The following is a 21,253-nucleotide window of genomic DNA, read 5'->3' as shown; positions in this document are numbered from 1 at the left end:
GTTTAGTAGATGCTCATCATTGTGTTTTTAACCTTTTAACCTCTAACCGCCCCTGCCTGGTCCACCATTGTACTTTGTTCTCTGTATTAGGAACTGAGAACTACTGCCTTATCTATTTCTACACATTGGTGAGAGAGTTTGGCACTAAATGACATCAGTATACCTCTCTCTCTCTCCTCTCTTTTGGTTCCTCTTCTCTTCTTTTCATGGACTATCCTTAGTTGGCACCACCAAGTACAAGGCCCCATCTAAGGGTACATAACAGACATTTACACACAGGAATCTGTAGACACAACAGTGTCTTTGAAGCACTCTAATGTCATTAGGTCAAAGCTATAAAATAGTCTGGTGCACAGCTGCACCTCAGCAAATATGCACACACACAGAAGAAACTACAGGATTTTTGGGGGGTTCATAACCATTTATTAGTTAAACATAAATGGTCATTTAAAGATTGTGTGTTAACCTTAAAAACATACCTTTATTTTGTAAATACAGTTGGAACCTAAAGGCCAGTTCTTTCATTTTTGCTATGTACTGAAGGTTTGGGTTTGAGAATAAAAGTGCCACATTTGGCGGTAGACCACTCAATTGTTAGATGAGCAAGAGCATTGTAAACAATCACCTTAAAAGTAAATTAAAGTAAATAATACTTCATATTTGATAGAATTTTATGGAAATTTGATGTTTTTTTGGGTTATTACCACAGCTTCCTTCAGTTATTATTTGTTGGGTATCTGCCACTATTAATATTACCACTATTAACAATCATTACTCTGACCATCACTGCCATGACTATATTAAGTTCTACTACACCATGATTAATATATTATGATTCTGATCAGAGCAGTTCAACAGTCTAGATGGTTTGGTAACTTTTGTCAATAATTTACAAATAGTTCTGACCAGAGGAGGATGGGTCCCCCTTGTAAGTCTTGGTTTCTCCCAAGGTTTCTTCCTCCAGCTCTGAGGGAGTTTTTCCTTGCCACTGTCGTCGTTGGCTTGCTCACTGGGGGTCTAAGATCCTTCATGTCTTCTTACCTTATTTCTTTGTTTTCTGTCTTTTACTTATTACTAATTATGTAAAGCTGCTTTGTGACAACAACAGTTGTAAAAAGCGCTGTACAAATAAATTTGACTTGACTTGACTTGACTATCTCATTTCAGTCCCCTCTTTAGGATCAAGGCCGGGTGATTGGCTTGGCCCAGTCTAAAACCCTATTTTTTTCCTTTGTAGTGTTGTCTTGCTGCCTGATGAAGCATGCATTTTAGTTTTTTTGGCAGACAGAATGTTTCTGTGGAAATTTTAATTAATTCTACTTTTGTAGCTGTAAGTTACATCATCAATAAGGATTAGGTAGTCTGTTCCAGAAGCAGCCATTTAAGTCCAAGCAATAACACTACCTTTACCATCCTTGACCAAAAGGTTTTTATGTTGTGGATCATAGACAAATCCTGTCTTTTTCCACATTTGGGCCTTTCCATCACTTTGGGAGAGGCAGAGGTTAATCTTGATCTCATCAGTTCAGAAAACTTTCTTCTGGCAGATTTTTGCAATTTCCCTGTCTGGCGTTCTGATGATTTGCATATATATTGTGTGGCTCCTATATTTCTGCTCTCAAGGTCTTCTTCAAACAGTGGATTGTGATATAGTCACCCCTTCCCTGTAGAGGTTGTTGGTGATCTCACTGAATGTTATTCTGTTTTTTTTTCACAGCTCTTCCAATGTTTCCCTCATAAACTCCTTGGTCAACCTTCAATTTTCTATTTTTTTCAGGACATTAAAAATGTATGTTGTGTCTAGCAAAAACACAAAAGAATCACTCACATTTGAACAGTTTTTTCCTTATGTCACCTGCTTTAACCCAGTGTTGCCCCCAAAGTTCCCTGAGCAGGACTCCCACCTGTTGCATGATGCATGGGGAGTGATTTGATTTAGGCCACATGAATGTCCTGCAGATCACCCTGACTGAGTAAAGTGTTTACATTTTACATCTCACATTTGTTGCATCCCAGGTGTCAGACAAGGAGACTATTCTGAACATGACCCGAAAACATGAAAACTGTTCAGGCTCCTGTTCCACTACCCTGCAGCACTCAGTAGAGTGCAGTAAACAGCACCTCGGCTGCACACTCCATGCTAATCCTGTGTTTACGGGTCCAGCTCAATGTGCGCATTCTGTGCCGTATCCTCTTGCTAATCCGAGTCACACCCGCTCAAAGTGAATTAGACTCGATGTTAACCCTGCTGTTGATGGGCACCGCATGACCGCACCGGTATTTTTGGACTGTTTGTGCAGTGTCGGGCACTCTAAAGCTCCTGGAAAAGAGCAGCCACTGTTCCCTTCCGCTGGCTCCAGCTAAATTTGGCAGCAAAAGGAACGAAGTAGGAGATGCTATCAGACAGCAGTGTGCAAACGAGGCTGTGGGGGGTAGACTACTGACTCTGCGTTGAAAATTAAGGCAGTCATTATTAATTCTTTTAGTAATCAAGTAGTTATTGGAAGCTGTCTGCTTCCTTGACCTCTGATTAAATAAATTGCTAGTTCTGGTATGTTTCTGCATTAAGGGGAGGCCTAACCAGAGGACTTATCTGAAGTCATCTTGAGCTAAAGGAAGATTCTTTGTTCTTGATCCAGCATTTTTACTGTTTGTTTTTGTTGAGAATGGCATGTGAAAATGCCCTTTGGGCATGCTTGAAATGTTGAACCCAAAGTTTCACTGCAGTTCTAACTTACACTTACCCATGCTACATATTTGTAGCTCTTATCGCTAAGAAATGGTTGGCTCTCATCCAGTAAAAGGTCACTGCTAGTACAACTGAATAGTACATACAATGATTATATGGTCAGAATTAGGCAGCATTTTTAGTTGAAATAATTTCAGTGTTTGGCATAATTCATCTTTTGAAATACTGCTTTAACCCACACTTGCCCTCAAAATTTCCCCAACATCATCCTGAGGGCTATTCCATTATCAGATTAGTTAAACATAAATGTAGCCTAAAGCAGCACAACCTGCCCAGAAATCATTGTATTTTCAAACACAAACATTTGCTTTGCTACTCTGTTATATGTGACTGCTGATAGACCTTTGTTACTGTACATTGCTTGCCTGCTAACTGGCAAGTATCAACAAAAAAATCAGCAATCTGAAATATCAGCTAAATAACCAGTAGATCTCCCATGTGCTGCCAAAAGATCTTACCATTGAATGCATGGATTCCGAAGGCGTCCTGTGTTTTTGGCAGCAAGTTGTTAGTAGTCTTTAACTCCTGTATAGGTGTCCATGACTTTCACCAGTTGTCCTTTCTTGGACCACTTTTGGAAGGCACTGACCACTGCACACCAGAAAAAACCTGCAGGGCCTGGCTCAGATCCCTTAGGCTTGACCATTTTTCTTGCCCAATTATTATCCACCCCTTGACAGTTATGCCACTGTGGATGAAGACGATCAGATTTTTCACTTCGTCTGTCAGTGGTGCTAATGTTATGGCTGATCTGTGTAGATGATGTGAAATCTAGAGAAAGGTTTAAATAATAAATAAATAAATATATAAACAGTACAGTGGAATGCAGAGAATGTTGCTGTTCATTTTAAGCCTTTTCCATCAGCTGTATAGAACCTATGTGAAGGGTTTTCCCTCCTCGCTGTCTTGTCTATTCATTTCAGAGTCATATGAGGACACATCTGCACAGCATTATCCCCCAGACTGTTGTAGAGCCCTTCATACCTCACCCTATAACATACTCTCTCTCTAGTTCTACTTTATTGCCCCTCCAACCCCACCAGTTCTACTTTAATGCTCCCCCACTTTTTTCTTCCCAATCTCTTTTACCACCATGCTTTCCTCTTCCGCTGTTTCCCTATCCATCTCAATGCTCATTCTTTTTTTATTCACTCGGTTGTGGTCAGGCTCCTCCTTGATTACCCTCTGCCTTATGGCTTCTTCTAGCCTTTCAAACACTCTCATTGTACTTTTCCCTACTTCCTCCCTCCTTCACTCCGATCTCTCATTTCCTCCCCGCTCTCTAGTCATGAAATGCTACGAATAAAACACTATTAGGGGCAGTTGGAAAGATGCAAATGAAATACAGCCAGAGTTAGCTTCCCTGTCAGGTATCAGTCATTGTTAGCCATAATACTTTATGACTGGGAAAAATAATACCAGCTAATTTTCATTTAGCTTTAATTAACACTTAGAACTCTTATTACTGAGACAGTGTATTTCATTATATTGTTTGTTGTGTAATGCTGTACAGTATATTTACATTTGGTGTATATTCTGTATAAACCAACTAGTTTGCATTGTTTGCACTTCTTCCTGGAGGCTTTGGAAAAACCATCTTGAACATTTGGCACACAGTCGTTTCGTACCTCCTCTCTGTCTTTAAAAACACCCCCCAGACTCCTAATGAGAGACTTGTGCCACATGCCTGACATTCCTGTCACTCATCTACCTGGTTACCTATAAACATTCTGTAAACAGGAATGTGTGTGTCTGTGTGTTGATTTCAAAGAAGACCGCTCTGCGGATCGATAAATAGTAGCCGATTTGAAGAAAAGCTGAACTGATCGCATACCAATTTGCAATAATGAATTAGATACAAGCATTTTATTCAGTAAGTAGCACTGGTATTAACTGAGACAATCACAGCTTCCACCTACCTGCAATCAGTGTGTCCATCATGTTGCTGCACGTTTTCACTCATCTTTCTTCCTTACTGTGTTTTTTAAGATAAAGAGTCCATTTCTGGTTGGTAGAAAAAAAAAAGCAAGAACAATATACTCTCAAAAATCAATGCATTTATTTAAGGCCTGGGTGTTAAAGTGAGGCGCCTGCCCTAAAGGGCCAGATTCCTGCACATCTGATTCAACTCACCTGTAAATTGCCAGGTTTAGTAGGTCTGTTAGACCTCTGGCCCCTGTTGCCTATCACTGCTTTAGAAGGACTTCAACCAATCAGCAGGATTCATGCAGACTACATATCCAGGTGTATTTTAGGATAAAAGCTACATACACAGGCACAGACAATTATCACATAGCAAAATATGTTGCACATAGCCTTGTTCTCTCTCTCTCTCAGTCATTAAATATGGAATAAAAAGATTAAATAGTTAACCTGAACATTTTACTACTATTGAAAAGTGTGCCAAGTAAACATTCTTCAAACTATTAGCCCACCTCCACCAGCCTAGACTACTGACACAAGGCAGGTTGCTGTTGGTCTCCACTTTCTAAATGTGATGAGAGTTCTGAAATGCTTTTCTGCTCATCACAATTGTACAGAGGTAACCTCTCTCATCTGTAAGGTGTTTCTCTCTGCAAAACTGGCACGCATTTAAATTTTGGTCTGTGATGCATTGAATATTTATTGCAGGGCTCTGTGCAGACCAGTCAAGTTCTTAGTAACCCATTTGTTTTTTCACTCTGTACAGGGAGGACTTGCAATGCTGGAACACTGAAACTAAAAAGTCAACCAAAACCAGGTACTTCTGTCTGGAGTGTAAAGGTCAAAGGGAAGGGAAAGAAATTAGACCATGATACACAAGATGTTCCAAAAAAGATAAAGTTTTCTACTTTATTACAGAATAAGATTCCAGAAAAAATATCAATCTCCTAAATAAAAGGAAATAGAGGAGGGTTATATACAGCCCTAACCTCATTGCTGGTGCCGTCTTACGTACAAACCCATTTATTCATTCAGTAATGTATGCATACAATCCATTTGTTCTGTACATTGGTATACTGTCCATGTTGTGACCACATACATACATTCCTTCAAATCAATCATTTATCTGATCCTCTGAATGCTCATTTCACTATGCCCCCATTTAAGACGGCCCATCCATTAAATCTGTCTATCATCAATTAAAACCTTTGTACAATACAATATATACAGTGGAAGACAAGTTAGGTTATTTGGCCATGAACAGCTTGACAGAGCTATTTGATAATTCAGTCTGGTTCTACTGAAACATTAATGAAAGAAAAAAAAATAAATCAAACAAAAACTTTGGCAGAAGCCTATCAGGTTATAGAACACCACTGCTGTAGCCTATGGTGTGGCAGAACCCCCCCCTCAATGTACCAACTTTCCATAGTGGGTTACATGTGCACTGGGGGGGTTATTGTTAGTTAAATGACAGCCAAGTCTTGATAACACACACACACACACACACACACACTTTACCCAAAGTAATGGATTCTACATGTACAATAAGCAATTACTTTGCATCAATAAACAGAAGCTTAAGAACAAAAGACAATTTCAAAAAGCGGCGTCAAATGTACCTCAAGTCTAAAGGTCAAAAAAGAAAAAAATAGAAAGAAAAAAAAGGATGAAATGTTAAATACTTAATGCAAACAGAATCATGAATGGCATGTCTATATTTAATAATTTACAGATCGTTCTTCAATGCCCCCCCCCAAAAAAAATCAGCAGCAAATGAGACGCTTTGTTGACACTTTTTTGTTTTAGTCCTGCTGACATGCCCCCTACGGTCATGTCACATGAAAAGATACATTATGCAAATATCAAATCAAATCATAAAATAATATCTAAAAAGAAATAAAAATAGCAAACAGGTTTTACTGGCTTCCAAAATGTTATCAGCAATGTACTGTAAATCACAGACTGGTATTGCCACCTGTAAAACAGACATAGGTTCTGTTAGCAATATTGTGCCACAAATAAATAAACAAGCATTGCTGAAGACTGCTGGACAGAATGCTTAAATTACAGAATCAGTCATGTAACCATTTAGTAGCAGGAGAAAATTCATGTGCGAACATTTTTGCTGACTCCTTGTGAATCACAGAACTTCAGTACCATTTGTTTTTTCACAAGACTCTTAAGGACCAGCTTGACCAAACAAGGTAATTAGCATGATATAATTTGCATAAGGCCAATTAGTGGCCATTTTTTTATTACAGTAATATTATTAATGAAAATTGTTTATTGTTAGGTATTTGTATTTTTTTATGTAACTAATTAAAACCAAAAACATTTCACTATTTCTTTCTGACCAGATATGTTTATTATTTAGTCCCTAAACACTGGCTTCTGAATAATCTGGAGAGAAACATATGTACATCTCAAAGAGTAAATGATTAAATGATTCTGCAATAAAACAATGAATACATTAGGAAATAAGATGTAAAGGGGACAAGGGATCACAGTGCGAGTGTCTGTGTTTGGCAGCGTGAGGTTGTTCTTGCATCACAGTGCTTCAACACAGTGTGAGAGAGTGTGTGTTTGAGAGTTATCCCCTGAAGTCCTGAGTTGGGGATATGACTGTTCGAGATCAGGTGCGTATGCTCAAGTGCAGTAGCATTTGGGATATATTGCATTGCCACAGACAATATGGGTAGCATCAACAATAACTGACAAAGTAATAACCGAGGCATTACACTGTAATACACCGTGAACATATTGTACAATGTCCCTGTACATTTTGACTGCTGTGTACCACCAGCAACATAAATACAGTTTGACTATTAAATAGTACCATAGCCATATGAACGGCAGCACCGCTTTTATGATACCACTACAGTATCATCCTGTACCATCATTTTATCCTACAGAAAACATGCTGCTGTCAGCAATCTGTGCACCATCTTTAATGTTGATCAGTGATGAATAAGAACTGCTAAAGGATGAGGTCTGCATGGTAAAGCATGGGGTCATGTGATTAAAGTGTTTCTCTCAGTGAAAGTGCTGATCTAGGAAATGTATCAGCAAACATAAGAACCCTAAGAATTTGAAGCTATCGCCATCAATAATGTAAACATGGAGTACTTCGATACACTTATTTTGTGGAAAGTGAGGATTGTGAACCTTTAATTGATACTATACTTCTAAGCAGACCTTCTAAGATTAAAACTTAAATCTGAATTTAATGAAGTCAGGAGTAAGTTATCATTCTTGACATTGAAATAAGCAGAAGCGTGCCATAAAGGCAAACTTAAGCTAGTACCGCCTAATTTAAATCTAATATAAACATAAATCCTTGTGAGATTTACAATGCAATCACAAAATTCTCTAATTATGTAGTAAAAAAAAAAAGGACTTCTAAGGATTAAAAGCCAAAAACTGATCCTAGATCTGTACGGTCACTCTGAGGTGTTCTTGTGACCCACTGGTCCTGAGGACTCCAGGTTGGTGTGAGAACTGCAGTGTGTGAAGCATTTTTTTGAGGTCAGAGTATGTGTAGAGAGGTCCAGTTTGTCTCGTGACTGAGGTTGGGGATTATTGCATGGTCCGAGTTGAGGAGGCTGGTGTAGTGTGCAAGTTCCCAAGTCCAGTTTATGGCAAAAAGATAGAGATTGTGACTGTAGAGAGGTGTGGTTGCTTGTTTTCACTCTGAGGGCAGAAAAACAAGAATGATAGAAACATTAGTAGGTTATCTGACAGAACATCAGAAAGAAACATAAAAAAAAATGACTGATGGATTTTTATGACATTGGCATGAGCAGCCAAATATAACATTCCCGGCGATATTTATATGATACAGGGGTTGTAATTTAATCTATTGCAATTTTATGCAAATTTGATAAATAGTACAATAGGAAAAAAAATAAAAAAAATAATCACACTACTATATGCATAAAATCTGAGTAATAAAAAAAGGTTACTTTTTATACAGTCCGAACAGTGGGGTCTAAAGAGTACAACACCGTTATTAAGAGATCTGGGTTTAAACACAGCACTAAATGAACCATTTAAATGTAAACTATTAATTACAAATTATTACACTATTGCAAAATGCAATAAATCTATCAGTACATTTGTATAAAGAATAATAATTCCCAAAGTGGTGCAACTCAAAACAAAGAAAACATCAGCAGACCGACAAGCTAATTTATTTCTTTTTCTGATTAGCCATTAACTATTTTGCTGTATCCATCTCTCTCCTTTCCCACAATTGAATTAGCCAAAAGATATAATGAATGTTTTAAGGTTATACTCACATTACCAGATTGAAGTGACTTAAATCAATTTTTTTTAAGGACTGAATGGACATGTCGGATCAGATAACATAAATGTGAACAGTCAGATTATATTTCAAGCGTCTTTTTGCCTGCTGTCACCAGTCAGTACTGGCAGTGTGTTGCGAGTGATGAAAGTGACATGCATAAACGTATCAAATGTGCGCACACGTGCCATTTCAAGAACAAACAACAACAACAACAACAACAAAAAGACGCACGGGGGAAGCATTGACTGATTTACCACGATTCATGAGTCATTGCTTCACAAAGAATTGCTCACTTCAGTCGCACCTTGTCTTTGGTAGGTATGCATGTAAAAAGCAACCCTTAGTGATGGTGACCGATTAAGTGCGTATGCATGCATGTCTATCCATGGTTGCTCACAGCTGACTTAGATATGCTACATTCAATAGATTCTATTTTTATATTTTTGGACAATACCAAACATTTCAGGATACCTAAAAAAGTACAGGTTTATGCTTTCCTATAGTACTACTTACTACTAACATTATTAGCTTTGCTTCACATACAAGTCTACCATTTATTCACCCGAATCTGTTAAAGTCTGGATGTGAGCCAGACTCAAAGCCCACTGAAGCACCAAGCAGTCTTTAGAGTTCCACAACACCACTGAACCCAGTTCAACTACATTTAATTTCAGTTGACTTTAAGCTTAATATTCAAGTCCCTACAAAAGAATGCAACTAACAAAAAGGATTTGCAAGTTTCACAAGATAACGTGAAAAGCAAAACTACAGACCAGTCTTGACCATCAGTTGCACCCACAGAAGAGCATTGACTGTAGAAAGATGAGGGGCCCAAGGCGGCAGTATCATTAAGCATCATTAGGGCTTAAAAGGAAAAGGCACATATTTGTTTATTCTGGTGCAAGTACAGCTGCAGCGGGCCCCACCACGGAGCTACACTCCAACGGCCTCATCGTGGGGCAAAGGATGAAGGAAAGCCACGCAGCATGCTTCAGAAAGCCTCACTGTAGCCCTCAACAGACCCCAAAAAGCCTGGCTGGAAGTGGGGCTGTCTTGTGATGTGTTCTATGAAGTTAAGTCAAAATCCAAGGGCTCATTTGCACAGGCCATGGAGGTACACCAACATAAAAGTAAATAATTGTGCACCATAACAATATGCCTAAAAATTACAAGCCACAAATGCAATATGTAGCGAAAGGCCAGAAAAAAATCAATAAATAAATAAACAGACAGGGGAAAGAAAAAATATATGGACAGAAAAATGATAATTTCCTAACATTGCAGAATATAACAAATATACAGCTACTACCACAGCCTTTTCGTTTTATTTTCTTGGCCACCGGTCCTGCTCTGGGTCATGGTGGGTTGCGAGCCTACCCTGAAACCCCAGGTGCAGGTTGCCATCCATGCACCCATGCAGTCACAGGAAGAACAGCACCAGCATTTTATCATCACCATTTTATAATTATTTTAGTGATGGGAATTATGGACAGCTGCAATTTTTATGTACATATCTAATTATTTTGGGGTCACATGGAAATTGGGACTAAATCTACCCAATTCTGCATTGCCGGTCATGTACTACAAAGATGTTAAAGAGAAGGCCCCAGCACACTGAGATTCAAATCAGAGCAGTTAGTAACACAGGTCTGGGCCCCACTGTGAAGCTGGAGAGAGAAGAGAACAGGCCCCAGCCTTAGCTCAGAACCAGTGCAGAGGAGTAGTTTGAGCGAAACCACATCTATAAATACAGCAACGGACTCACAGTGCAATGCTGAAAAACATGAAAGTCCTCCACACATCTCCACGACATGCGCTTTTATGGGAGCCACCATTTTTAGAGGTGCACCCCTCTTTACTTAGAAAACCAACGAGCTGGAGGAAATTGCAGAGGGTGAAATTAAAAGCCACTGGGCTGTACAAACACGCTGTGCGGGAAAAGAAAGGGAAATGCCACTCAAAAGACTACCCACCTCCAAATTTGCACAAAGTGGGAGGTGCTACATAGACGCATGGAATTCTGGGAAGAACCCTTTTTACAGAAATGGATCACTTCTCGTTGACATTGGTTAGACAGATACAGCCCTCCTGTAAAAGTGTATATGGTTTCATATGCTTTCGTAAAATCACAATTAAGTTTATGTAACATTTCAGGACAAAACCACTATCAACATTGCACAAATAAAATTCCAATTTTATTTGAATAGCGCTTTTTACAACCGCTGTCGTACCTTTGAAAAAAACTGATAATGAAGAACAAGTAGTTTCTCCATATTCTTTGACCTGTAAGCCTGGCAGTGGGTACAAGCTCATTACAGTGAGTAAGTCCATATAAGGACGTGAGAGAGGGATGGTACTCATCTTCCAGCAACTCAGAGAAGCAATGTCATTCAGCCAGGCACCTATGTTTCCTTCTCGCTCTCGCTCTCTCTCTCACACATAACCAGAGCCTAAGAGTATGAAGACATTTTTAGCTTGCTCGCTGTCTTGCTCTCTCTCCCTCTCTGACACAAACACGGATACGGATACGGATACTGTTACAGATGTGTGACCACAGCGTGTGCACCTACTGACGTCAACACACGGGTCAGATTCACAGAGAGCACAGACGCAGAGTTTAACTTGAACCATAGAATGATATTCAAAGTAAAACAGGATTGCCAGCAATCTCTAACCTCAACATTAACACTTATACAGCCCTGTACTGCACTAGCTCTTCAAGCTTAGGATCTTGTGCACACCACAATGTATGAGCAAGAAATCAACCTATTTGTTTGTTCCCCTTTACAGGATAATAAAAACATGTGACAGCGAAACAGCTTCTGAATTTAACTAAGATCAGCTAGAGCAGAAGCACACTCACTCTGCCTTCTCGGCCTTGAATCAATACGTCCTTGAGTTCATGGCAACATGATTGCAAATTGGTAAGTCCACAGTCCAGTTTAAATATAAAAATGCTGTTTGATCTACATATTTTCAAAATAGTACCATGAAGATACATGCATAGTTAATCAATGTAAATAGCCTCTTTTCAAAAAAACGCTACTTCAAAAGAATGCACTGTTGAAAGATCAATTCTAAATGCGTTTGTGTCCGTCTGGCAATGTTCTAGGGAAAACAAAATGGATTGCTGATTTTAATTTGGGCTGTACAATATATTGTTTCAGCATAGTCATCGCAATGCGCACATGCTCATTGGTCAAATCAAGAGACGTGCAAATTAAATCAAACAGGTCATGCTACAACATGTTTGTTCCCCCCTGCCATATCGACCAAAGGCATGTTATATTTGCTCAATATAATTTGTTTTCTCCAATCTTGGATACACAGAGTGCATTATTAATATTCTGACATGTTGTATTATTGACTTCTGGCAAAAATTCCTACATTTTTGAAAACTGTAGATCAAAATATTGCAATGTCAGTTTATGTAAATACCATGCAGCCCTACTTTCAATGCAGTGTCAAAAACAACAAAACCATTACATTAAAAAGAACCTTTGTGGAAACTAGTAGGAAATATGAAAAGAAAGCATAAGATTGTTTTTCTATTATTTAGGCCATTCTCTATGCAAACATTTGATCTGTATCTGTATTTCTGTCAGGCTTACAATGGGACATCTTTGGGGCCTACACAAAACAAAGCATCTGCATCAGTGAAGACAGTGTGTGTGCGTGTGTGTGTGTGTGTGTGAAAGAGAGAGATGTGGGAGAGACAGCGTGTGCCAAATACCATTCCCTTTAGCAAAGGAAAAACTTCCCTCTACCTCCCCTCCTCCAAACACACTCACAACCAGATGTTTTGCCTACTTAAGCAAGTTGAGACACACATGTGCAAACACACCCTTACATACATCTCTGCTCCTCACTTTACTGCTTGCCATTGTAGAGGACACTCCCTGCCACTCCTCTAACAGTGCACTTTAGCACAGGGACAAAGCAATAACATTGTAAAGAACAGGGTCATCAAAACAAACTTACTACATGCTAATGAACCGAAACATTGCTTAAGCTTTACTCGCCTTTTATTGTTTTTGATTAAATTGTTTTGATTATTAACATATGACTTTAGGCTACTATATGTCAGAATTTTGGGATCTGTCAGAATGACTGGACAAGCAAAACATCTCTTAAAACTTTTACAGCCTAATTGTTACGTAATGTCTGATGTATGTATAGTGTAACTGCAAAATAGCTGCCCATTTATGGAACTTGCCCATTTTAAGTGGTTTGGCATGTTTAGTGTTGTCAAATGATAAATCCTTGTGTATGAAGTTCGCATCCAACTTTGATAGACAATCCTATCAAAGTTAGATGCAAACTCCACAGGCAAGGATTTATCATTCGACAACATTAAACATTCTTCTTACATTTAAAATGCCATCATACTTTAGACTTCTGAGACACGTTATAGCCATCCTAGTTTAGCAACAAATAATGCCTTTAAAATGGAGGTATAATGCTAAGATTTTAAGTGATCTGAAATATCAGCATGATGCAACTGCAGGTGTATATGTGCGTGAACTCACAACACAGAGAGACAAAGTGCTGGAATGCAGTGCACCACACTACCGCAAATCAGTGGGAGAAAACTGAGAAAGAAGCAGTGCAGACATGCCTGAGCGAACACACACACACACACACACACACACACACACACACACACACACACACACACACACACACACAGTTTCCATTGCTGCTGTGACCTCAGCTATGAAGACACGTACACATACACACAAAATTGTGGCCTTCTCTTTCATCGTACTTATCTGTCACACAAATAAAATTGATGCAAGCAACTGTCTGTAATACTATTTACAGTCTGAGAACAGAAGAAAAGAACACAAAAACGCAAGGCATTCTTAAATTGCCAGACTGGTCTACTGTGGTCTCATGTGGAACTTCTTCATAAGAGAGAGAAAGAGCAAGAGACACAGAGAGGAAAAGAAAAAGCAATCATAAGAGAGAAAGAGAGCTAGAGTGCGCAAGAGAGAGCATAAGAGCAAGAGTGAGAGAGGTGAAATGAGGTCGCAGTGATGAAGGATCCAAGTGGGCCGTGAGGAACTCATCCAGACCAATGGAGAAGGGCGGAGTGGAAGTGCTATGCCACACAAAAGCATGCGCGCGCACACACACACACGGATCAAACGAACATACGGAGATCAGACTAACACCGGGTGCACATAGATCAAAAGCAAATACATCTGCACAGCAACACTAAACACACTCAAAAAAAAATAAATACACCCAAAGCCATTTCCGAACACTAGAGTCAGATCACGTGTCATCAGGGGCACAGAGGACAATGGTTGTCTAAATCTACTGATAGAAAAGTTCCAGTCTTCTTTTTGTAACTCCATATAACTCCTGCCTCACTGTCCTATTCTGGCCCCCATACCTAAAAAGTGGGCAAAATATCCACTAGGTGAAATGATGCGTCATTACAGATAATTACTGACAGCCAATAATAGACTGTTGTGCACCAACTGATCACTCACCCTGTGCTTTAACTGCTATAAAACAGGCACAACAAACTGCTACATGCTTGACCATCTTGATTCACAGACAGACAATGAAGATCTTCAAGAAGCGCTTGCCTTCAAACCCAAAGATGAAGTAAACATCACCTCATTTATCTGTGCACATACTCGTAAGCCCTCTTTAAACATGTAAACACAAAAACTTAAAATCACTTCTCTAGCTTATTCAATACTAACAAACGAACATTCTGACCTCATTAGTTCAATAAAAATTGTAAATTGTAAAGGATGAGTCATCATATTTAATCACAATCTGCTTTGATTATTTCTATATACTTTTTTTTTTTTTTTTTATAACATTTTAAGCCCAATAATTTTATTTAAGCCACAAAGATGAGCATGTGCATTACTGAATATTAACACCACTTTTCAGGGCACAGACCCTTTCCTTGGGACTTCAAAAGGAGATAAGAAAAACAAGGGGGGAAAAAAGAGAAAGAGTGCATGCAACAATGAGACCCCAACGCGGTGGGCTGAAGTGGGCGGCGCTGGAGTCATCTCACACAGACTCGGCCCACCAAAGAACTCCCTCACCCCGCCCCACCCCATGACAGACCAATCAGAGCATGGCTCTCTGTCACTCCTGGCGCCTCAAACCATAGCCCCTTAATCCACTGTGACATGAGAAGAAAGCGCCGCCGCAAGAACGTAACCATGGAGACCGGCGGCACAGGCAACTGGCCACACGGGAGCATGCCATACACAGGCCAGGCGCCAAACACAGCCAATGACACTGAACACAGGGGACTGCATCCTGCAGCAATTAAACCGAACACACACAGGCAATGAAACTAAAGGGAGAGGACTGCAGCCTATTGGAGACTTAAAATAGTCTCTCTCTCTCTCTCACACACACACCTTTACATTTAAGGCATTTAGCAGACGCTCTTATCCAGAGCGACTTACAAAAGTGCTTTGCTATTTACCCAAGAAAAAAACGCAGTTAGTTTGAATAGACTAATAATTCAATACATGCAAGTGAGAGGTCAGCTGTAGAAGAAGCACAATGTTCACTGTATCCATGTAACACCTTTCGGCTCCTTCCACTTCCACAGATTCATAGGGGGTACGCAGGTCTTCTCAAGGGCCAAAATAAAATAAAAAAAAATCTTGGGTTACGCAACACTGGAGCCCTTATACCTCCGTAAAGCTCAAAGTACACACACACACACACACACACACACATTATTAGTTCATCTGACTTTCTAGATTATGCCTGCATCTGAATTATTGCATGCTTCCAATGAACACAAAACACTCCTATAAAATCAGACCAGGTATGAAGAAGCAGCAAGTAAACCATTTAAACTTTTTAGCACACAAAATATCACAGGACAAAGTGGCAAAGGTTCAAAATGAGATTCCTTTTTAGAGGAAAAGAGGAAAAAAAAAAATGCTGGCCATTCACATCCTAATAAATGCACAATGCAAGCAGTATTTGCCCCATTGGGTAATTGTCAAGCCCTCATTAGATTAATCAAATGAATTACAGAAGAAAAACACTACTCCGCCTGCTGCCATGATTTGTCCAATGACCTGTTTTGATGGCAGATGTGCTTGTGGCACACTGTAGCAAGATACCATATTGCCCTGACAATTTAAGTATATATAAAGAAAATGTTAATCCAAGTCATACTGAATTTCTATCAGGCAATTCATCATGAAACGTCCAGCCAACGTATATGACCACAGCTGTGTTGGAGTGGCATAGGAAATCAAAAAATATGAAAAAGCCCTCCCCAGACAGCAATGGCAAATGTACATTGGAAACCTTGAGACTTGGCAAGAAAATAAATAATCCACAACACAAAGCAGTGAAAACACAATGAATGGAGCATGGAAGACACTCTCCTAGAAAAGATCACACACAATGGTCTTGTTTTCCTGACCGTGCTTGCTCAACTCATTCACAGAAATGCAGATATTAATCAACTGCTGTATAAACACACAGTCCACATTTATGGTTGAGTCACTCAATGACTAAAGCACTTACTCTGTGCCATTGAAGAGCAAAACTCATGCAGAAAGAAGAACAAATTGTACTTGAGCTGCTTAGTGACTCAGAAGTGCTTAATGTGGCTGTATTTTTTGCTGTGGTATGAACAAGTGTAGGCATGCTCTACTGTACCCCATTCACACACACATTCATTTATCAGTCTGCATTGTCAGGTGAGGGGATTGGGGCCTTACATGGCTAACTTCACACGAGTGGGAGCTGGCTTATAAACAATAACATGACATGCACATTCCTGAATGCTGTGAGAAGACCTGAGGTTTACACACTCACTGCACTAGCTCTCAAAGTTTGCATAGGAGCATAAAAAAACAACTCCAAAACACACTGCAATATATTTTGCAATCTAGTTGAGAAAAATGTAGCTCAGGACCAGACCTAATCACTGTCTGGGACATACATATGTCATGCAGACACAAGCTGAAGCTTACCTTCTCTATGAGTGAGATTTCCTCTGGTCTCATCTGCTTTCTGGAAGCTGATACTGGCATAGGCACTAAGTTCCTCCGCCCCTCCTGTTGCATCCAGCTCCGCCTGTCGGGTCTGGAACATGCTCCAGTCTGGAACGGCCTGCACTCGGTTCCGCGCCAGATCCAGATCAATGTAGTTCAGCCCATTCTGTTTCTGCTGGGCCAAGGTGGCAGCTGTCGTTTCTCTCAGTCCACTGGATGCGCTGGCAGCTGGAGAAGTAGTAACAGCAGCCTCAAGAGGCTTCAGCCAAACATTTTCAAATGAGGCGGAGCTATGGCGCTTGACATCTTCTGACTGAAAGCCCGCTGTTGTGCCTACAGCCCCTTTAGCTGTTGTGGAGGCAAAAGTCTCAGAGCTGTGTCGTCTCCTGCCCTGCGGGTCGGCCCGGATCACTTTGGCACCCTGGTCCCTTGCAGGAATGGAATTTATCCGGGTGAATGCACTGAGGCCCGTCAGAGGAACAGGCCTACCTGGGCTGCCGTGTAGCGATGAAATGCCATCTTTGGGTGAATCTGAAGGAGCATCAGAGTCTGGTAAGGAAGAGTGCATGAGCATCATCTGGGAATTAGGGTAGCCTGTACAAGACACACCCAGTTGCATGCTAATGTAGTCATGTTCACAAATGCTTTCACAAGGCAATGGGTGAGAGGAGGCATTAGTCTCTGATGGAGCAATGACTGCGTAGTCAGAACAGGAAGAGAGTATTCTGGAGTTTGACAGCAAGTTCTGCGAACCCATTTGCATATTCATGTAGTCAGTGGATGACTGCTCAGACTGGACATCATGCCCATTGCCAGTATATACTGGTGAAAATAAGGAAGCCAAACTTGCTGAAAATGCCTTGTCATTAAACTCAATGTTGACATACTCTCCAGGGCTTTTGGGCTCAGGAGGAAATGGGCTTTCCCGCATTCTGGGAAGCGTGCTTGCTTTGTTGGCATCCAGAGAAAGCCTTGTTGGTCGTGCCAGTCTAGAGCTGACCTCTGACCTTTTAGGCCTGACAGTGGATGGGCGTGAACTGCACTGACCACCCAGACTGTCGCTACTAGCTGAGGATGAAGACGAGTCTGCACAAACTAAGCGACTGGTGCCAAGCGACATCCGTAATGGACTCTGGTCTTGTTTCCTGTTGGCATGTTTAAAGGAGCGAGGCAGGGAGAAGTACGCATAGGCTGGCCTGGATGGCTCATCAACAGGGTTAAAGTAGCAGTCAGGAGGAGTTCCAGCAGTGGAGCAGCTAGCAGGAGACATGTTTATGTAGTCTCCACATGACACTTTCTCCTCAGTGCTTTCAACTGAAAGCTTGGGGTTGACGCCGTTGGTCCAAATCTTTCCGTAGTTTGTCGACACATCTGGTGAACAGCTACCACTGGGTGACATCATCATGTAGCCATTGGAGTCTACTCGTGAATGCTGTCGAGGGTTAAGGATCTGCTGTGGGGCTGAGACACTTTTTGGACTCATTGGCATATAGTCAGCGCTCTTTCCCATTACTGTAGAAGAAGCTACACCTGGTGACATCGGCATGTAACCATCGTCTTTGTGACTCGGCCCACTGCTGCCTTCTGCCGGTTGCGTTTCCAAACTTTCTTCTGGATACAAGCGTGTGGGCATGAACGAGTTTCTAAATGTTGATGATGTGGATCTGCTATTCGAATAGGCTGGAGTCATGACTGCGTATTCATCCAGTGAAGCAGCAGATGACTGCAAAGGTGTTTTCTGGTGGCACAACGTTGGGGGCGACGTTCCAGAAGAATGAGTTCTTTTCCTGAAACATTTCTCCAGCTCTGGCTCATCCAGGCGAGATGGCGTCCCCCTGGAATGACTCCTCGACTGGCTTCCAGTGCTGGTCAGTGAGCCAGGCTTGGCCATGCAAATGTAGTTATTCAACTCCTCCTCCTTGGCCGGAGGCGTATGTCCAAGGGAGTCTGGAGTTACGCTGCGAAAAGAGCTTCGAAAATCGCATGGACTCGATCCATATTCGTCAGAGGAGATGAAGCCCCCATCACTTGGTGATCCTGAAATAGAAGCGCTCGAGCGTCTGGGGAAAAGGCAGTCAGACGTAGACCCATGTCCACTGGTGCTGCTGGAGGACAGGCTGACTGGGCTGACAGCTGATGGGGAGCATCGGGATGAGGGCATGGGAATGGACCTGCTATGGTTCAATGGTGGATGCAGCCTTGATCCACCTCTGTGCCTCTGAGAGTGAGGTCGCGCGGTGCTGGGGCTACTAGGGCTCCCATCTACAGACGCAGGCCTTGACATGGTACCCTCTCCGTCACTGGATGCTCTCACCCTGAACGAGTGGCTGTGTTTGCCTACGCCTGCAGGAGAGGTGGCGGTCACACTTTCAGCCCTAGAACGCCTTCCCAACCCAACCTGGCTCGGGGGAGGGTTGTTGTGATGATGCCTAGTCCTGACCGGCACTGAAATGGGGTTTGAGCAGTTGGAAGACGACTGGCTTTTGCTACGAGGTCGAAACTCTTCACTCATCGCTTTCATGGCTTCTAAAATCGTTTCATGCATGTTCTGAGCCACAACAGAGTCATCAACCTGCATCCAAAACTCACCTGGCCCGGTCACTGCAGACCTGCCAACTTCGATGAAAAAGAAATTTTCTGAGTGCCCACATCTTCTAATATTCATTAACTGCAGCACCACTGCTGCTGCATCCGAGTTGAGTTTCACGAAGCCCAAAGTCTTATTGGTCAAACACAATCTGTAAACCCCGGTTAAGTTTTTTGTCTGTCCAAGTCCCTTTGGTTTCAAGATAACTTGCCACACTTCTTTGAAGGCAGGACCCGGTGTAATTTCGCCATAATTATCCTCCCCAATTCCGCTGCTCCCGGCGTTTTCATGGACCTTACCTCTGTTGTGAAGGTCTACTAGCGCTTGATACCATGCATCCTGCTCCAGCTCGTTGTCTGCGGCGATCGCAAAGTACTCGTCCTTGGTGTAAAGGGCGACAAGGTATTTGTTTTTGGAATCCGCTCTTTTGTTTATATTGAAGCAGTTCTCAAGGGGAATTGACCTTTTAGGCGCTCCAGACTTGTGTCTCCATTTTTTCTCGTTCTCGTAGTACTCCAGCCGGGAAGGTCCAGTAGCGCTCGCAGCCCGCAGGACAAAAAACCTTTTGTGCATGCTTTTGGGTTTCCTTAAATAACCCACCTTTCTCACATCTGAGAAACATCCCTGCTCTGCAGAAGGACTTGCCATCTTACAACATAAATGCTTGCTTGCTTGAGGTCTGAACAGATTTTTGCAGTAATAGTTGATCCAAAGCGTGAAAAGCAGAAGTACTTCAGCTAAAACTGAACTCTATTCATTGAGAAAAACGTAACTCTAGCTACTAGCTCGCGCTTTCTGCCAGCCAAGTTAATTTTGCTAAGCCAAGCTTCTCAATTAGCTAGCTAGCTAGCAGCCCATGCCAAAACAACAACAGTTGGAGTCAATAGGTACCTCGGTATAGGTCTGATATTTCGCAGCATGTTGCATTCGTTACCCTAAATAAGTTTAAATAATCCATTCCTGAACTTTAACATAACTGAATCAAGTACTGGGAAGTACCACAAGGTAGTCTGGAAGGAGAAAAAACTCCAAAGGCGCTACCAAAACAGGCACAGTGAGCGTACGACCCCATTTAGCCTAGCGAGCAACATAGGATCCCGTCGATTCACTCACTGCAAAATCTTAAAGTGCAAACTGGAGGAGCGGCATTAAAAAAGTACTGTATCCATGAGTTCGACGAGTCCAAACGGTACCGAAAAGTCTCAGTCCAGTTATAGTCCAAGTTAGTTTCCGTACTTGGCTTAGCAGTTCAACACACTAAAAACCACAGTGCCTGCACAGCGCGCGCGCGCGTGTGTGTGTGTTTGTATGAGGTTAGCAATTCCCGAGCCGAGTCCACTCCAGCTCCTCAGAGGCTGAACACGTGACGTTTCGATGCGTGGCCCGTTCAAAGACGAGAGCTGCAGCCTAGCCTGTTACAATACACACCGAAGACCCGCCCCTCCGAGCGCGGGCCGACCCGGCCGCGTGTTCTCATTAGACAGGAGACACGTCAATCATGCAAAAAAAAAAAAAAAAAAAAAAAAAAAAAAACCCTTTGAAAGTTTGCCGTGGCCGTAGGCGTAGTAAAAGAGAAGACGCAATGCAACTGTGCGCGGATGTTATTTATAATCGCACGGTTGTAAATCTGAGCAGTTTCACTTCTGGAGGTGTGGCCAGCAGCTCTCCTGGAGTGA

General features: G+C 41.6%; 1 protein-coding gene across 1 annotated transcript; it reads right to left on the bottom strand.

Moving 5' to 3' along the window:
* Positions 1-5,555: 5,555 nt before the first annotated feature.
* irs1 (insulin receptor substrate 1) lies at positions 5,556-20,876 on the bottom strand. Its single transcript, XM_072690676.1, has 2 exons — positions 16,970-20,876; positions 5,556-8,365 (listed from the first exon to the last, which is right to left on the bottom strand). Exons 1-2 carry the CDS (start codon positions 20,223-20,225, stop codon positions 8,361-8,363), a joined length of 3,261 nt encoding a protein of 1,086 aa, XP_072546777.1. The 5' UTR covers positions 20,226-20,876; the 3' UTR covers positions 5,556-8,360.
* Between the last annotated feature and the right edge of the window lie 377 nt (positions 20,877-21,253).

This window comes from Salminus brasiliensis, chromosome 11 (genome assembly GCF_030463535.1).
Source record: "Salminus brasiliensis chromosome 11, fSalBra1.hap2, whole genome shotgun sequence".
In the NCBI taxonomy this organism is placed as follows: domain Eukaryota; kingdom Metazoa; phylum Chordata; class Actinopteri; order Characiformes; family Bryconidae; genus Salminus; species Salminus brasiliensis.
This window is presented reverse-complemented; position numbering and strand designations above follow the sequence as displayed.